Here is an 18,824-nt window from a genome sequence, read left to right as displayed (position 1 = left end):
GTAAGTCTAAAGAAGATCACTGACTCTTTGAGTTTGGTTACACCATAAAAAAAAGTGATCATCTCCTCAAGATAAATGAATACCTCATGACCTTTCAGCACATCCTAAATCAGTAGCATTACGCCACGGCCTGTGTGTGTGTTTCAGTCCCCAAAGTTAACAGATGAGGCCAAAAAGGAACTCTACTTCAGTTGTTGTCCTTTGTGCCAATGGGGAAATGAGCTGATTCTGCTTGATAATTTCAATGCCAGTGTAAGGAGGGATACAAACCTTTGGAATGGTGTTTTGGCAGGAAGGCACAGGAAAGATGATGATCAAGAGAAACCACCCCCTGACAAAATGTCTAGAGCAGGGTCGCTCATAATAAACCCCTTATTTTACCAGAAAAAGGCAAATGCAAGGTCTCGTGGGAACATCCCAGCTCTGGACATGGTCACTGGTTTGACTACAACATCATCAGGTGAGAAACCTCAGGATGTTGGCATTAGCCATGCCATGACATGTGCTGACAAATGCTGGATCAACCATCACCTAATTCTCTTTACCATCTCCATCAGCTTGGCCCAAAAGAAAATAGCAGCAGAGAAAGCTCTGGCACAGGAAATTCAATGTTGATGGACTCAAAGACGCTGTGAAAAAAGACTTAACCCATGCTTCACAGTGAACTGGAGATGCTCAGTGATCAGGAACCACAGAATATGCAAAGTGCCTGGTCTACCCTTAAATCTACCATGAACAGTATTTGTGATAAGACCAAGAAACATCAAAACTAGTTTGCCTTGAACAGCAGGGAGATCCATGAGCATCTGAATTGCGAGAGCAAGGTGTTCCCGAAGTGGAAGCACTGGAATAAAGCGTGTCCAATACTTATGCCCTAAAGATGATGAATGGAAAAAGTACAGGAATGCAGCAACTCTGCCATTTCATGCATTGTTTCTTTAGTGCAGTCATGACCATCTATGGGTCAAACACCCAAGGACTTCTGATTTGAGGCCTAAGAATGAAATGGCACTCATCAAGAACACAGAGGGAGTGAATGTTCCATGGAGGGAGCACTTGGAGGATCTCCTCACTGCGATTCAGTCCCTGACGTGAATGCTCTCGAACACATCCACCGTATGTCACCCTCCATAACTTCAGAAAAGAGTTGGAAAGGCCATTCGTCAGTTGAAAACCAACTTTGTAGCCAGCGCAGACAGAATCCCTGTTGAAATCCAAAAGTATGGCTGGGAAATATTTCCAGCACAAATACACAACTTTACCTTCCACATCTGGAAAGAAGAGAGCATGCCAATGGATCTCTGAGATGCCATAATTGTCACCATATTCAGAAAAGGAGATAACCGCAATCATGAAAACTATGGAGGGGTTTTCCAGCAACTACCACAGGGAAGGTGATGACAAAAATCCCCCTCAATTGCCTCCTCCCAGTGGCTGAAGAGTTCCTCCAACAGCCACAGTGAGGATTCCGTCCATCAAGAGTCAGTGAATATTGTCTTTGCAGCAAGATAAATCCAAGAAAAGAGCAGAAAGTAGATGCAACCTCTATATGTTCTTTAACCTCAAAAAAAACTTAGACTCTGTCAACCCAGAAGGATTACAGAGCCTCCTCCTCAAATTTGGATGCCCACAGAAATTTGTCACCATCCTCCACTTGCTGCACAACAGCATCCATACCAAATGCTCATTTGTGGGCCCACCAAAGGCCCAGTATGTGTGCCAGCTGGTGTTAAGCAACACTGTCATTGCACCAATGCTGTTCTCCATCTCCTTCACGACAAAACTCCACCGCATCTCTGTGAAACTTCCTGCTGAGCTAGAGTTTCTCCACCAGACGAATGTAAAGCTGTTTGACCTGCATTGCCTTCAGTCCAGAATCAAGAACATCCCACCCTTTGTCATTAAGCTGCTGTATGCATGACTCATGTGAACACTCTTGTGGGACTGAACTCCAAACCATAATCAGCACATTCACAGAGAGGTAACATCCAAAAAACAAAGATTCTTTGTCAGACTGTTTCCACCACACAACACTGCCCACTAACTATTTACAGTGAGATTACTGGAAATTGTGGATCAGCTTTTAGGAGCCTCCTTCAGGTGCCTGTGCAACCATCTGTGGAGCACAGTATTTGATGACAGAGGCTTCTAAACCTATACCAATCTCATGGTCTACAGGGCAGGAGCTGCATTTCTGTATGTATCTGAGATGGGTTAATGCACAAAAGACATCCCAAATCCCTTCATAAAAATCACCAGAGCCCCTGGAAAATCATACAAATCTACTCGCAGGATAGGGGCTGTAAAACAATGTTGTCTCCTCGGCTAACATACCCAGCATTAACACACTGGTTGTGGACAATCAACTGAGTTAGGCCACATCATCCATGTGCCTGACTGAAGACTGAAACAAGCCCTCTAGTCTTAAATAAGTAAACATCAACCAGATAAGACACAGTAACAAAAAATCAAAAGGTTAACGGAAACTAAGGAAGGAAATGTTTCAGAATTAAATCAAAATGTCATAATCAGGGTGAATAACAGACTCGCCACACTGAGTTTCATCACATTAAGCAGTTACCAGGAAAGCAGAGAAGATGCCGTAAGGATGTCCTCAAAACTTCAGTGAAAGAATCCAACAGCTCCATTCAATTACGGGACGCTTTTGCCCTAGACACGCCCAAATTGGAGAGGATATTATTAAATTGGAGAGGGTTCAAAACCAGAATGTTACAACAATTAAAAGACATTTGGACTGATACATGAATAGGAAAGTTTTAGAGGGATATGGGGCAAATGCAGGCAAGTGGGACTAGTTCAGTTCAGGAAACTTGGTTGGCATGGACGGTATGGGCTGAAGGGTGTTTTTATGTGCTGTATGACTCTATGAGCATCCATGAAGATGCAAACCATTTCAAGCGTGTCTGACAGGGCCAGGTGAAGATGAAGTGCAAACAGTGGAAGGCATGCCTGAAATCCTGAGTATCCCACCTACCCATCACCCGCTCCTTCGGTGACAGGGCGTGCGGATCCAGTATTGGACTCTTTCGTTACCTAAGGACCCATGACTCCAAGGTGGAAGGAAGTCATCCCTGCTCTGAAGGGATTGTATAAGGGATAGAGACGTCAATCTCCTGGAAAGTCACACCCATTCATTGTGTGGATCTCCACAAAAGACCAGGAGATGAGATGTCTCCTCCAGCATGTTCTGAACAAAAAATGGCTATTGAAATCCAATATGCCTGAATTGATGCTAACAATTTATAGAAGAAAACAATGGACTTGATAGCATAGGATGATTGAAATGCTGCTGATAGAAGTTTTAGATTTAGATTTTATTGGCACATGCACTCAAGTATAGGAGTACAGTGAAAATTGTACACACAAGGCACCATCATAGGTACAAATGTACCTAGGTATAAAAAAACTTAGATTCAAATAAATAAAAGAAACAGTTAAAAAGATGAGCAGTTCCTTTAGAATAAGTGGAAAAATAAAGAAATAGGAAATAGTTAACATTAAAGAGTTTCTTCAATAAACTAGAAAAATGGAAGAATTAAGTTAAAATCATTTATCTTGCTGTCTGGGGTCCTCATCTGCCTATTCTTGATACTGCTGCTGCAGACACTGGTGGACCTCCCTCACTGTTCACTCTTCCTGCGTTGGGCCTCCACCAGACAAAGCCGAGAAACTACCATGAGCTGTCGGAGAGCAGGCTGAGGCACCACCAAGGCTGCTTTGTCAGGTCTGTGCTGAGGCTGGGAATGAAGAAACGAAATACCAAGATAGAAAGAAAAAAAGAGAAGAAAAAGAGAAAGAAATGTACAGAGAGGATGAGCTCTGGCTCAAGCGTCCTCCTCCTCTGTTGCCACCTTGGTAAAAAAAAATTGTCACAGGTAACAGGAGTTGGAAGATAAGCATGGAAGTAATAAGGAAGACTTGGGCTACAGGAAGAACCCCAGCAAGTTCTGAACGAAAGGGGCGATTGAAATTCAATATACCTGAATTGGTGCTAACAATTTATACAAGCAAACAATGGACCCAATAGGATAGGATGGTTGAAATTCTGCTGATGGGAGTTTTGGATTTAGATTTTGTTATCACATACACTCAAGTACAGAAGTGCAGGAGCATAGTACACAGGCCATGCCTTGCAGAGAAGAATGGGAGTGGGGATGGGGGGGAGGTGGTGAGTTTAAGTTGATTTATTGTGGAATGTGGTGCCAGTGTCATTTGGCAAGGATAGTACAATCACAGAATAGAAGTTTGTTAGACAGAATGTGAAACATAGATTTCTAGTTGTTTTGAAATGTAATCGGGTGAAACTTGGAGTTCATCAGTGTCTGTAGCCAATAAAACCACAAGTCAAGTTTCAAATAGAAGTCAGGATGAGAAATGGGTCCAGGGAGGAGGTAGTTTATGGAGGTCGAGGCTATTGGTCTTGGTAGGTAGAATGAATTACTGAAACCAGGCTCCAGCAGGTTAACAGGGTTGTACTGGGACTTTGAATCCCAGTGGGCATCCAACATGGCCAATCAAATCAGGGATCAGGGCAGTGTTTCTGGATCAGACAAAATAGAATAGCTCTAACCTCACCAATTATTGAGCCACCAAAGTTGAATTATGTAAATGGGCAGTGTATATTTATTCGACCATCTCGCAGGTGTTGAAATTTGCATTTACTGTTAGAAGGAAGCCCCATCATTTGCATCTAACTTATCACATTCTGTAGCAAGCAACTCATCCCAATCTTATATTCTGCAATTAAGATTTTAGTTCTTCAAGCAGAAAGCTTCAGTGGAGTGAAACTAGTTAAGTCTCACATACAAATGTTGTCAGTTAGCTTTCTGTAGGTTCTTCAGATGATGATGAAAATTATACTGACAAAGAAAGTTCCATTTTGCTTATAAAGTCTTACAAAAAGTGAGAAATGTGTAATTAAAATCTATATTTATTCAGGTAGCACCCCTTAACAGATTAAAATGTCCCAAGATGCTTCAGAGGAGCAATTATTAATAGCATTACAGCAAGCTACATAAAAAGATATCAAGTCAGATAATCAAAAGTTTCTTCAAAGAGTTTGGTTTAAGGGAGCATCTTCATGGAAATATGCGAAGTAGAGAAGTAGTTAGATGTAAGTATGATTTCTACATGTAACAGCTTCTTTAAAACTAACACTTCCAAATAATCTAAGTGCAGTAAAATTTCTCCTGTTTCCTCCAGTTGTTCTTCTTTTTGACATTTGTTATAATTTCACATGATATCGCAATTTTATCTTCCCACAGAAAGGTTTTCTATGGTCTGTCAATCTCCCTCTCTCAGTGCATCATTGACTTTTGATTGTATACGATGCAAAAACATTCAAGCAATGAAACTACATTGATTACCACAGTTAAATACACATCAGAATATGAACAATGAATTTTTGCTGCTAATCACACAACCATGTCACTGGTTCCTGTTCTGCCATAACCAAATAATATTTCAATAAGGATGGCTGCCTGAGAAGCTCTTTGCTTCTCTGCTTATTGGCCAGATACATATTTTTGAATACCAGTGTGGAGCTGGAAGAACACAGCAAGCCAGACAGCGTCAGAGGAGCAGAAAAGTTGACGTTTCGGGTCGGGACCCTTCTTCATTTCTTTCTTGAAGAAGGGTCCTGACCCGAAATGTCAACTTTCCTGCTCATCTGATGCTGCCTGGCTTGCTGTGTTTCTCCAGCTCCACACTGTGTTATCTCTGACTCCAGCATCTGCAAGACTTACTCTCTCTTTTTTAACACTAGTTATTTTCATCATCAGGGAAATTGCAGGGTCACCGGTGTGAACATACCAGCTCTGCACAACTCTGTTCTAAAGTAATTACTTTGTACATTTTAATTTGACATGTAAATGCTGGATCCTAAACTTACTCTCTCCTGTTGCATTCTTGCATCAAGGCACTTTCATTTTCTTTCTACTCATGGGATGTGGGGCATACTGGCTGGGACAGCATTTGTTGTCCATCCCTAGTTGCCCTGAAGACGATAGTGCTAAGATATTTTCTTGAATCACTGCAGCCCATCTGGTGTAGGGACATTCTGACAGAGCTTGACTCAGGAACAGTAAAGGAATGGTGATTTAGTTCCAAATGAGGATGAACTTAGGAGGGAATTTGCAAGTGGTGATGTTCTCTTGTGTCTGTTGCCTTTGTTCTTCTAGGGGTAGAGTTCATGAGTTTGGAAAATACTACTAAAGCATGGTGCCAACAGTTCAATCAATTATCTGTAAGCTTTTGCCCTCTCGTGGTTTCTTCAATTACAAGTAGCAGTGAGTGATAAGAAGATTTAAGTTCAAGTGGTTGCTGTTATTGTTAACTTGGTACCACATTGTAAACCCTGTTGGCAAACTAATTTAGATATCACTGAAGTGGATTCATACAGGGACTATAAACTGGAATTGTCTACTCACGAAATATTGACTTTTTTTTTGCAGCTGCTCCCTAAACTTCTGACAATCATTTTGTTTGTTTTAATTTTCGAGAATATGCAGCCCTTTAGAAAAGAAAAAGGTTAATTTATCACATTATACTAAGGAAGAATATTGTTGAAACTTATAAACGCCTTTAACATTGTTCTTAATTTTTTCTAGCGTAACTAGGGTAACTGCCACTGACAAACCCCCATTAATACATAAAAGTATCACTTTCACTCTAAACTAACACCCACCCCATGCAGAAGATAACCTCAAATCCTAAATTTTGTCCACAAATTTGGACTTTCAATTCTTTAGTTACTTTATTTCATTCATCATTCAATATCAAAAATGGTTGATGATTTAGACAAGAAAACATTTTGCAGTCACCTGGAATGTACAATTAAATGATGTATAAAATGATAGCTTGTCTTATGCTTTAGTTTGTCACAAATGGGTTAAAATGAAATTACCACCTAGAGTTGGGTTAAAATGCTCCGAACAGCATCAGTGCACTTCAGTGTATTTTTAAAATCAGCCCACCTTGGTTGGTGTAATTTTTATTCCAGTTCCCATTCACAGAGATTGTAAGGGCTTTCAGTGGGTTTGTCAATTAAGTGCAGAATTTATGTTTCATCGAGGGTATTACAAACCTGTGTTGCTGAGAGAACTCAGATCTTCTGTCAGAAAGAGAAAATTATTTTGACACGGGGTTGAGTTCATGTGTCAAAGAATAATGAGCAAGTCCACTTTGCAACTCAGCTTTTTCAACACTTTTTTTCAGTGAATCAATTGACTTTGATTCAAGGGATGTTGTGTACAAATGCTTTGCAATTGCAAGAACCTGAAAAAATGGCTTGACAACCTGATGCCAGATTGAAATAGAAGGATGGTTTCAGAGTACAATGAAATGTGAAGTGGAACTGGTATTGTGGCAGAAGTTCAATCAACTCTTCAGTTTAGCTCTTAGATTCTTTTTTAACCACATTCAGCAAGACTTTGACTTTTGCATTCTGTTCTTCTAAAAACAAATTACTAACTAAAACAAGTAACAACTGATTCGTGGTGAATCTGAGTAACTAAATGGTTTTGTGTTATCAGTAGATTATTCGGAGTTCCTTGGATGAGGATACCTTTCAGAAGCTGTTCCATCCTCCCTGTATTGCAGCATTCAACTGTAACACAAATGATTCCAGAATCATTACTTTCATTGTTCTCCCAGGGACTATGTTCCAAATATTAATCACTCTCTGCATGAAAAATAATTTTCTGATATTAATCCTAAAATTACCTTTCTCAGGTTTAAACTTGTCTGCCTTTGCTCAATGCACACTGCTCAATTGGAAGTAATATTCTGGGTTTACCTTGTTCCATATATTTATTAACATGGCTCCCATTTTTAAAAAATGTCTTTCTTTATTAATTTATATTCCTCTCAGTCAACTTGCCTTAGATGCTTATGTGCTTGTTGATCAGTATTTGGACAGGTTTGTCTCGTTTTAACATCATAACAATGGAGAAACTGTAAACCTTCAATGTCCTCACTCTTCTCACACTGACAGCAACTTCTGGAATCTGCACAAGTACAGTGAGACATGGAAATCGAGAAATTGCTGACAGGGATACTGTGCATCTCCATAAGCATCAAATATTGACCGGGCGCCTACTATCCAGAGTAGGTGATCAAGCTATTTACATAAAGACATCTGAAGTCTCCACTTTCTGGCTGGTGTCTATTGTGAACAACGTCAACAATTGATCAAAGCTGACTGAAGACCCAACTTTACTTAAATACTCTGGAGCTTTTAAATGGCTAAGTACCAATCTGAATGAAAATTGCTGGTGTACTGCATGCATTTTAAATTCTCAACACCAGTCATCAATTACAGTGGTTTAGTGGCATTTGAACAATATAGGTAACTCTCTGTGATGAATGCAAAGGAAGGGTTTACCTAGTTGGGGTTAGGGGCCGTGTGATATAGTGGTAGTGTTGCTAGCCAGAAGACTTGGGTTCAAGTCTCACCTGATTCTGAAGCATGTCATAACATCTCCAAACAGGTTGATTAGAAAATTTCTATGTAGTGGAGACTGGCTTGAGCATTGTATCTTGGCCATGTCAATAGAACAAGAGAATCAGCAGAATGATTTACTTCTATTTGGGGGAATTTGAGCTCAGGCTACACTAATTACTAAACATCTCCAAGCAGTGAATGTTGCTTTAGAGACCGAATGGAAGGAGATTGATGGAGAAGAATTTTTAACAGACTTCAACACTGTTTCAGTGACAGATGTTGGAAGCTGTTGTAATAAATATGAGCATAAGATTTTTTAGAAATTATTCTCATGGCCAGAATTTTTAAACAGTTTTCCATTTGAAGAGTTTGATTTAATTGACTGTGTTATGAAGTTATTATTGCCTTAAAAATGGATAATTGAGGAGCAGTGGACATCTGCATTCAACAATAACAGGTATGAATTTGTTTTTTTTCCACACAGAAATTCCAGAATCTTCCATGTCAATTTGGAATAATGAGATGATTAGAAACTCCTGGGTTTTTATTGGATTGCTTCCACTGTTAATTACAGTATTGTTTGTCTTCGCATTTGTCCTTCGAAAATTACGCCAAAGGAAATCAAGTACATTGTTTAAATCAACAGGTGATGATAAATTCTTCATATTTTTATTAATGAATCATATGAAAACCTCAAGTTTTTTAATGCAAGTAACCAATCATCTAATTGGAAAGATAACAAAATGCTTTCAACCTCAGAATTTACATTTTAAGAGCTATCAATTTAAAATATTCAAATTTTAGGTTAAAATATTCAAATTCAAAGGTTAGATAAAAGATTAGATCTACTTAAGCGGTTCCTTTGTTTGGAAACAAAGCTTGAAAAATCATATGATTGGAATCACCTCTTAAAATAAACCAAAGGATTGCTGATGCAGGAAATCAAAAACAAAACAAAAATCTCTGGGAAAACCGTTGTGAAGAAAGGACATTGGATCTGAAATCTTAACTGTGTTTTCTCTCCATCATGCTCCCAGACCTGCTGAGTTTTTCCAGCAATTTCTGTTTTTATTTCTGAAATTACTTCTTGTTGAGTACATCTGATGTACAAACATCTACAATGTTGCAATAAAAGTAAAACATACAGATCGTGATAATAAAGTTGATCTTAGTTGGGCATGATTATTGTCACCTTAAACATATTAGATATTGGTATTGTGATTTTTGAAATTGCTAAATTTATATAGGATGTCAAACCTGAACATTAGAACAGGAACAGCCCATTCAAACTGTCCTGCAATTTAATTCAATCATGACTGATCTTCTATCTCAGTGACACTTTCCCATGCCATTTCCAAGTCCTTATAATGTCATTTGTCTCTGGAAACTGATCAATTTCTTCCTTGAACATGGTTAATGATTGAGCTTCTACAGCTCTCTGGGGTACAGAATTCCAAAGATTTCTCACTTGTATTAAATGGCCTATCCTTCATTCTGAGATTATGCCCCCTAGTTCTACACTCATTATGAATTACAAATTTTTCTGGTCGAATTTTGTCCAGTGGTAAAAATGTAACTCCCCTGTGCAACAGACCTAATTCTCTTTTGCTGACACAGAGAAGCATTCATTAAATTTCAGTGATTGGGAAAAGAACCAGGGGAAACATGAATAAAGAGATAACACAGAAGTGATCTGCAGGAACTCAGCAGGCCACAGCATCAGAGGAAGGTGGCATTTTGGGTCAGGACCTTTCTTCAGAAATGGCGAGGGGCAAGGGGCTCAGAAATAGAGAGAGGAGGGTGGGGTTGGGGAAGGTAGGTGGAATGGTGATAGGTAAGTGCAGGTAGAGATTGGTCAGTGAGGTGGGAGGGGCATATAGGTGGGAGGAAAGGTGGACAGGTTATGTAAAGCCAGGAAGGTGGGGATGAGAGGCAGGGTAGGATATGACTGAGGATGGGGAAGTTAAAATGGTTTGCGACCAGAAGGTGTTGTCGTTTGTCGTGAACAAAGCGCAGATGCTCGACAAAACAGTCTGTGAGTCTCAGCCTGGTCTCACTGATATAAAGGAGGCCACATCGAGAGCAGCAGATGCAGTAGACCACGTTGATGGATGTGCAGGTGAACTCCTGTTTGATGTAGAAGGTTTGTTTTGTGCCCTGAATGGAACTGAAGGGGGAGGTGGAGGGGCAGGTGTAGCACTTCCTGCTGTTGCAGGGAAAGATGCCAGGAATTAGTGGGGAGTGTGGAGTGGATGAGGGAGTTGCGGAGAGCGCAGTCCCTACAAAAGACATATAGAGGCGGGGACTGAAATATATGCCGTGATTGGTTCACTCACCAAGCTGGTTCATTAGTTCGCAGACGTTTCATTACCCTGCTGAGTAACATCATCAGTGCAGCCTCTGATGAAGTACTGGTGCGTTTTCCCGCCTCGTATTTAAATTCTGGGGTTTGTTGAATTTGTTACCCCATTTCCGGTTTGTCTTAGCAGTGGTGTACAGAAAGGGTCTAATTCTAAGTGTTTATTGATGGCTTTCTTGGTGGAGAACCAAGCTTCTTGAAATTCCCGTTTTTGTCTAACAGACACAGAGAAAGCTGTTCTCATACGTGGACTCAACTACAGCCACAGAGATTCTAACAGGACAGAGTTCCGAGCCATACTAGAATCCACACTGAAGACCAACGGTATCAATGAGGAAACACGACAAGCCATTAGACAGATAGTGGTCCTGACACTGACCAGAAAGAACAAACTTAACACTCCCAACACATCAGAAAAGAAGGCCTTAGAAGGACTGAAAAAAGACAAAAACAGCACAAGGTCAAGAAGGCTGATGTTTCGGGCCTCAACCCTTCTTCAGATTTTACTCTGATGCCGCTTGGCCTGCTGTGGTCTTCCAGCTCTGCACCTTGTTATCTTAGATTGTCCAGCATCTGTAGTTCCTACCATCTCAAAAAACATCATAATCCTACCAGCAGACACATTACGCATGACAGTAATACTAAACAAAAGGGACTACCTCATTAAAGCACAGACACTACTAACAGACACGAAGACATACCAGCAAGCGCAAATAGACCTGATATGCAACTGGGTAATGAAATAATCAACACAATAAAGAGACTCAAACAGCCCGACAAATCAACAAAGCAGTTACCTATAAATGAAACCTGAAGGGACAAACACCCCCCGCTTCTATGGCCTCCAAAAGTACACAAATCGGAAGTACCCTTCAGACCCATAGTCTCCCTCCCACGCACGCCATCACACAGGTTAGCCAAGGAGTTACAAAGAAGACTAAAGCACCTCGTCAGCAAATCACCCCATTCAATCCACTCAGCCCAGGAGTTCCTCAATTCCCTTGAAGACATTAGAGTAGATGAGGACGAGGCAATGGTATCCTTTGACATTACCGCCCTATTCACATCGATTGACATACCACTGGCAAGAGAATCGTAAGCAGCACTTCTAAAAGAATGAGACCTGAGTGACACCATCTCCACAGACAACAAGCTGAAACTATTGGACCTATGTCTCTTGGCCCACTTTACCTTTAATGGCCAAATCTCTGAACAATCAATGGAACACTCATGGGGTGACCTATCTCTGGACTAATAGCAGAAGCAGTGATGCAGAGACGTGGAAGTATAGCCCTTCCGCAGATCCAACCCAAACTATGGATCCGATATGTGGACAACACTTTCAACATCATCAAACATTCTAAAAAGAGACCCACTGACTAATAAACACTATCACTAGCAACAAATTCACCAGGGAAGAAGTAAAAAATGAACAGCTCCTATTCCTGGATGTCATGGTAAAACACAGGGCCAAAGGAGAATTTCTGACAAAGGTACACAGAAAGGCCACACACATGGATCAAGTCCTTAATTTCAACAGCAGCCACCCCAACACCCATAAATGCAGTTGCGTAAAAACACAACTTAAACGAGTGACAACACACTGCAGCAACCTGGAACTACGCCAAAACAAAGAATACCGCTACCAAGTATTTAAGGACAACAAATACCTGAATAGTAGGGTCCAACAATGCCCATCATACAAACAACAACAGGAAGATACAGTACACTCTGACCCACTGTTCATGTTACCATACATCAAGAACATATCCAAACTGACCACATGACTCTGACGACTTTCGGCCATCAGAGTGACACACAAACCTACATCAACTGTACGCCAACTGCTAACTCAAACCAAAGACGCCTTACCCACTATGGACAGAATCAATATGATATACAAGATCCTATGCAAAGACTGTGACAAACATTACATTGGACAGACAAGAAAGACACTGGCCACAAGAGGACATGAACACCAACTAGTAACAAACAGACATGACCCGTACGTAGTCATCTCCACTCGCACAGATAAGGAGAACCACCAGTTCGATTGGGACAACATCAGGATCTCGGACAAGCCAAACAGAGACAAACACTGGAATTTCTGGAGGCACGTTTCTCCACCAAGAAGACCATCAATAAACATGTAGAATTAGACCCTATGTATACACCACTGTGAAGAAAAACTGGAAATGAGGTAACCAATTCCAACAGACCCCAAAGTTTAAATACCAGGCGGGAAAACACAACAGCATTTCATCGGAGGCCGCAGTGGTGACGATACCCAGCAGGGTAATGAAATGTCTGTGAACTAATGAACCAGCTTTGTGAGTGAACCAACCATAACATTCACAACCCAAGCTACAAAATCTACTGAAAAACTTTACAGGGAAATATAACTTTGGTTGTGGGGTCGGATTGTAGGTGGCGAAAGTGGCAGAGAACGATACATTGGATACAAGAATAAAGTTTTTTTTTCAAATGCAATAGCTGGATTGGAATGCACTGCCATATAGCATGGTGGTGAAATAACTCCATGAAGGCTGGTATCTTGTCACCAAGTCACCTTTATCTCCACATACATAGTACATGGCATAGACCCAGCTATCTCAGAGCTGGCTCCGAGAGTAAACAGAACCCCTGACATTGCCGTTTATATCTGTCAACCAGGACTCCCTGAATTGACCAGATTAATAGCCCAAATCAGGAAATTCCTATTCTATGAGGTCCACCTGGCTGACTTCATTACAATCACTACAGTGGATACACGTTCAATAATAGACTTCTGAGGTAATTTTATAAATACTTTTAGTAGTAAATAAAAAACGAGGTTTGGTGAAAGAACAGGTAAATGACCCCACCACAATAGCCCATCAAATGGGTCTTAATGGGTCAAATGACTTCCATCACTGTGATACAATTCAGTATACTCTGCACAATTCAGTGCTGTCTCCATACATTGGAATAATCATCAGTGTTAAGATATAAATGTCAACCCCGTATGTCCAGAATAATTAAATTATCAGTGAACTGACCAATTTATAGTGATACAAAATTTATTATTTTCCACGTTACTGATATTGTGTGGAATTTTCTAAGAATCATAAAAAAGAGGACAAACGAAAGAGAAGCAAATGCATTAGGCTTGAATTTGCGGCAACTTGCTTGATCCTCAGTGCTCTGCCACAGACCACTGTTCATAATGTTTGGAGGTAAGAAAATCAGATTTATATATTTTTAAAATCCTGAGTCAATGTGGAGAAAGTTGAATCGCAGAAGATAAGAATATTGATACATGACATACAAGGCTGGAGAACCTCAGCAGGTCTGGGAGCGTCTGCGGAATGAGAAATAAATTTAATGTTTCAAGTCCAGTATGATTATTGTTTGGAACAGAAGGGGCTGGAAAATTTACGGTTTTTATGCTGTTGACAGAGGGGGAGGAGGATCAAGTAGGAAAGATGGTGAGCGTGTTCAGGGAAAAAGACAAAGGGAGTGCTTGTGGTGGTAGATGCATGATCTATGTGATGAACAGGTGATAAGAGTAGGTCTGAATAGTAGAATATAGGTCAGCCCTGCTGTGGGCATAACCATGCCAAAGCATACCAGGAAGTGCTGTTAGGGGTTGGGTAGTTGGAACAGAGGTATATTTGAAATGGAGGTCAGTGTTCATGTTCTAAAGTTGTTGAACTCAATGTTGAGTCCTGAAGACTGTAAAATGCCTCAGGGGACAATGAGCTGCTGTACTTCTAGTATGCTTTGGACTTCACTGGATGGAAGTTATAGCAACAGAGCAAGATGGTGTATTGAAATGGTAAACAACTGGAAGGTCAGGTCGTTCTTGCAGACAGAGCAGAGGCATCTCGCGAGGCAGTTATGAAGTTTGCATTTAGTTTTACCAATTTAGAGGAGACGGCATTGTGAACAGTGAACATCGTATTTTCTGTTCTGAAGAAGAGTCATTGGACCCAAAGTGTTAATTCTGATTTCTCTCCACACATACTGCCAAACCTGCTGGGTTTCTCCACATATTTCTGTTTGTGTTACAGTATTTGCTGAATTGTGTGTAAAAATGTAGGATGGTACATATTTGCATGTATTGTTTCTCAACTTACAAGGTCATTGCGTATTTATTTATATTCCAATTTCAGAGGTTACATTTGATAGCAATGCCATTGCTTCAGGTTTCAAGGAACACACATTGGCTAAAGATGCACCAAGATTCTCTCCTGAGAGGAATCAACAATCTGAACAGTGTGGGGAAGGTGAAGTTACCAATTGCACATCTCAAGGAAATGAAAAGAAGATGTTGGTAGCAGGTACTCAGGAAAACTGTGACTGTGATGCTTCACTTCCTTTACCAGCCACTGAAGAAGGAGCGACAATTCTTGTCACAACCAAAACTGTGGAATGGTGTGGTTAGCAAAAGGTACAGCAAAAAGATCTGATTTTCTAAACTGCACATAAACTGATTAGGCCTCTGCAAACTTGTTGCTGAAAGAGACCTCAGCGAATCTGAATCCACACTTGAAGTAACAAGTGATAGGAAATAATCTAAAAAGTAAAATGATCATTTGGTATGAACTTGTTGACAAATATAGTTGATTTAAATTAAAATACATATATTTGATGTTTTACAAACTGTAATTCCTACATTCCTACAGTAGACTCACAAAGCATATGTACTCGATTTTTCCAGTACAGCAATATTTCTTCACAATGAAAGTACACAGTGCCTAACAGATGCTTTTGTTATGATCCCAGCTGATAGTTATTCTGAACAAATCAGATCCCAGAGAGAAGCCTGGCTTGATAGATTAAAGGTTTTATTCTTGTCGTTTTGTTACCTACATTTCTAGCATTGACAGCAACTTTAAAAGGTTTCAAGAAATTTAGTGTGGCTAAAACTGGTGTGGTGGCTATCATGGCTTTTAAATTCTTAGATGCCTCCTGGCATTGTTCTGTCCACTGAAATTTCATGTTCCTCTTTATAAAATCTATCAGAGGAGCCACCATGCCACTAAGGTATGGTACAAACTTCCAGTAGAGTCTGCTCAATCCCAGAAATCAAAGCACCTCTTCCTTCAAGGATGGGCTTTGAAATTCCTTGATGGTGTTCGTCTTCACATTCCTCAGGGTCATCTTTCTATGTCTGATGTTGTGTGCAAAGGACATCACTTCTGTCCTCACAAATTCAGTTTTTACTAAATTTATAACCAGTTTTACCGCCCGTTGTCTTTCAAAGTGATCTGCCAAATGCACCTGTAATTTTTCCATGAATGGCTAAAGATCACTAAGTCATCTATATAGACGACACAATTAGTCAATCCTGCCACAACTCTGTTCATAAGTCTTTGAAATGCGGCTGGTGCATTCTTCATTCCAGAGGGCATTACTTTAAATTGATCCAGCCCTTTGGGGTGATAAATGCTAAAAATTCTTTTGCTGTCTCTGACAAAGGTACTTGCCAGTAACCATGAATAAGTCCAACTTTGTGATGTAAGTGGCTTGTCCAGCTTTTTCCACACAGTCCTTCAGCCTTGGAATTGGGTATAAGTCTGATTTAGTTATGGCATTGACCTTCCAATAACCCATGCAGAAACATTGAGTACTATCAGGTTTGGGAACCAACACAACCAGTGAACTCCACACTCTTTGACTTGGCTCAATGATGTCTTCTTGGAGCATCTCTTCCACTTCCTCCTTTATCTATGTGACTTTGAGAGGATTAAGCCGAAAGGGGTGTTGTTTTAAAGGATCATATTCCCTACTTCAACCTCATGTATTATAATATTAATTCTCCCCATTCTATACCTATATATGTACTAATTTTGCTGCAACAAACCTTTCAATTCAGTTCTCTGTTCCTGAGACAGTTAGCTCACTGTTCCATCCCATTCTCCAAGGACATCCTTGTTATTTAACTTATTTTGAGGCACGTCAAAATCTAAATCATCTGGATTTGATTCCTCACTTTGAGGGGCAGTAACTAATACCTGTTTCTTCAGCTCCCTGTCCCTGTCATAGTAAGGTTTCAGTACATTCACATGACAGATCTGATAAAGTTTTTTCTGATCTGGCATCTTTACAAGATAATTCATCTAATTCAACTTCTTCTCAATCTGATAAGGACCACTAAACCTTGCTTTGAAGGGATCTCCTACCACTGGTAATGGCACTAATACTTTATTCCACTTTAACCTTACTATGACTGGGACAGGACAAATGTAGGAATTTTAGATTCCTTATCAGTTTCTTGCTTCATTAGGTGCTGTGCCACCTTCAGGTGTTGTCGAGCCAATTTACCTACTCTGTTTAATCTTTCTCTCACCTCAGAGACATATCCAACTGTGAAATCTCTGACTTTGGACCAATCAACATTTCCTTAATTAATTTTAAATGCCCTCCTACTTTGAGTCCGACTATCAACTTAAATGGAGTAAACTGAGTCGGTTCATTTGGGGCATCTGTAATGGCAGACAATATAAATTGGATACCTTTATCCCAATCATTTGGAAAATCCTGGTAAGAAACCATCAGCATGGATTTTAGGGTCTGATGCCACCTTTCCAATGCTCTCTGGGATTCAGGGTGGTACACACTTGATTTAAAGTGTTGGATGCCTAAGCTGTCCATGACCTCCTTAAATAGTTTGGCAGTAAAACTGGACCCTTGGTCTGACTGAATCTCCCTGAGTAGGCCATAACAGGTAAAGAAAGCAAGCAACTCCTCCACAACCATTTTTGCCCTTAACGTTCCGGAATGGAATTGCCTCTGGAAATCTGGTAGACACATCCATTACAGTTAGCAAATACTGGTTTCCACTTTTGGTTTTAGGGAGGGGACCGACACAATTAATCATGAACAATGTGAAAGGTTCTTCAAATGCAGGAATTGGTGTCAAAGGTGTGGGTTTTATTACCGCCTGTGGCTTTCCTACCATTTGACACATATGACAGATATGGCAAAATTCATGCTTTTGTATCTTAACCTGAGTCTTCCTCACTCCTACAGGTAATTCATGTGCTACCCACAATACTTCCTGACTGTATGCTACTGGTAACACAATGTGGTGAACCCCTGACCATTTCTCCTCTGTACAAACCTGCTGCGGTCTCCATTTTCACCTTAGGATTCGATCCTCATGATAATAACATTCAGGAATACATTCTGATTCCTTTTTGAAGTAGGCTTTATGACAAAAACCTTTTATTGCCTATCTTTTTGTTGTCACTCCATTAATCTGTCAGAACGAAACACCTCTGCCTGATCCTCTACCTGCTTATGTTCTTCCTTTATCATTTCAGCAAACAGGTTGTCTGCCAACTGACTTCAAATCCTTCGTCTCTCTCTTTGGTTTTTCCTTCTTGCTGTTACTTACGACTGTGGGATCTTGTTACCACACAGTCCAGAAAAATTCCAGGGTATTTTTCTTTTAACTCCTCAGTTCCCTGGTTTTCTTCAGCTTATCCACCTCTAGGGGTGTCATTCCCACCTTTGATCCTGCTAGGTCGTTTCCAAGAACAAACTGTATTCCTGGAATAGACACTCTTTCAATCATTTCCCACTGTCACTTGCCCAGTCTCAGTTGAACTTTCCAACCTGATCTTACACAGGCTAAATCTCTCTCCATTTATTCTTCAGATTACCACTCTCTCCAGTAACATTTCAGAAAGAGTACAGATACTTTAATGCCTTACTATTAGAGACTGGTTAGCTCCCGTATTTCGCAATATTTTAACTTCTTTACCTTCTCCCCCTGTTCTTCCTGTGTAAACTGTACCCACAGAGGTGAGGACTTTGTAGAGATTGGGCACAGTCTCACAATCCAGCTCGTAACTAACCCTATCGCACTCACCTCGACTTCTTTTGGAATTTCCTTCATTACGTCAACTAATCCCATTGATTCAGCCTCTTTTACCAGCTCTTGTCACTGTTTGAACTTTCTGTACCTCAAGATGAGTTGTTATCATTTCTGGAAGTGAGTTTTTGAACTCA

The 18,824-nt window shown here is 40.3% G+C and overlaps 1 protein-coding gene across 1 annotated transcript in view; it reads left to right on the top strand.

Moving 5' to 3' along the window:
* LOC125462582 (tumor necrosis factor receptor superfamily member 17-like) overlaps positions 1-17,940 on the top strand; it is a 40,431-nt gene extending 22,491 nt beyond the window's left edge. Inside the window, exons 2-3 of the mRNA XM_048552763.2 lie at positions 8,949-9,110; positions 14,978-17,940. Of these exons, the coding sequence (XP_048408720.1) occupies positions 8,949-9,110; positions 14,978-15,249 (434 nt within the window). The 3' untranslated portion in view covers positions 15,250-17,940. The remainder of the gene's footprint in view (positions 1-8,948; positions 9,111-14,977) is intronic.
* Positions 17,941-18,824: the final 884 nt, after the last annotated feature.

This window comes from Stegostoma tigrinum, chromosome 23 (genome assembly GCF_030684315.1).
Source record: "Stegostoma tigrinum isolate sSteTig4 chromosome 23, sSteTig4.hap1, whole genome shotgun sequence".
In the NCBI taxonomy this organism is placed as follows: Eukaryota; Metazoa; Chordata; class Chondrichthyes; order Orectolobiformes; family Stegostomatidae; genus Stegostoma; species Stegostoma tigrinum.
Note: the sequence above shows the minus strand (reverse complement) of the source record. Positions and strands in the feature narration are given on the sequence as shown.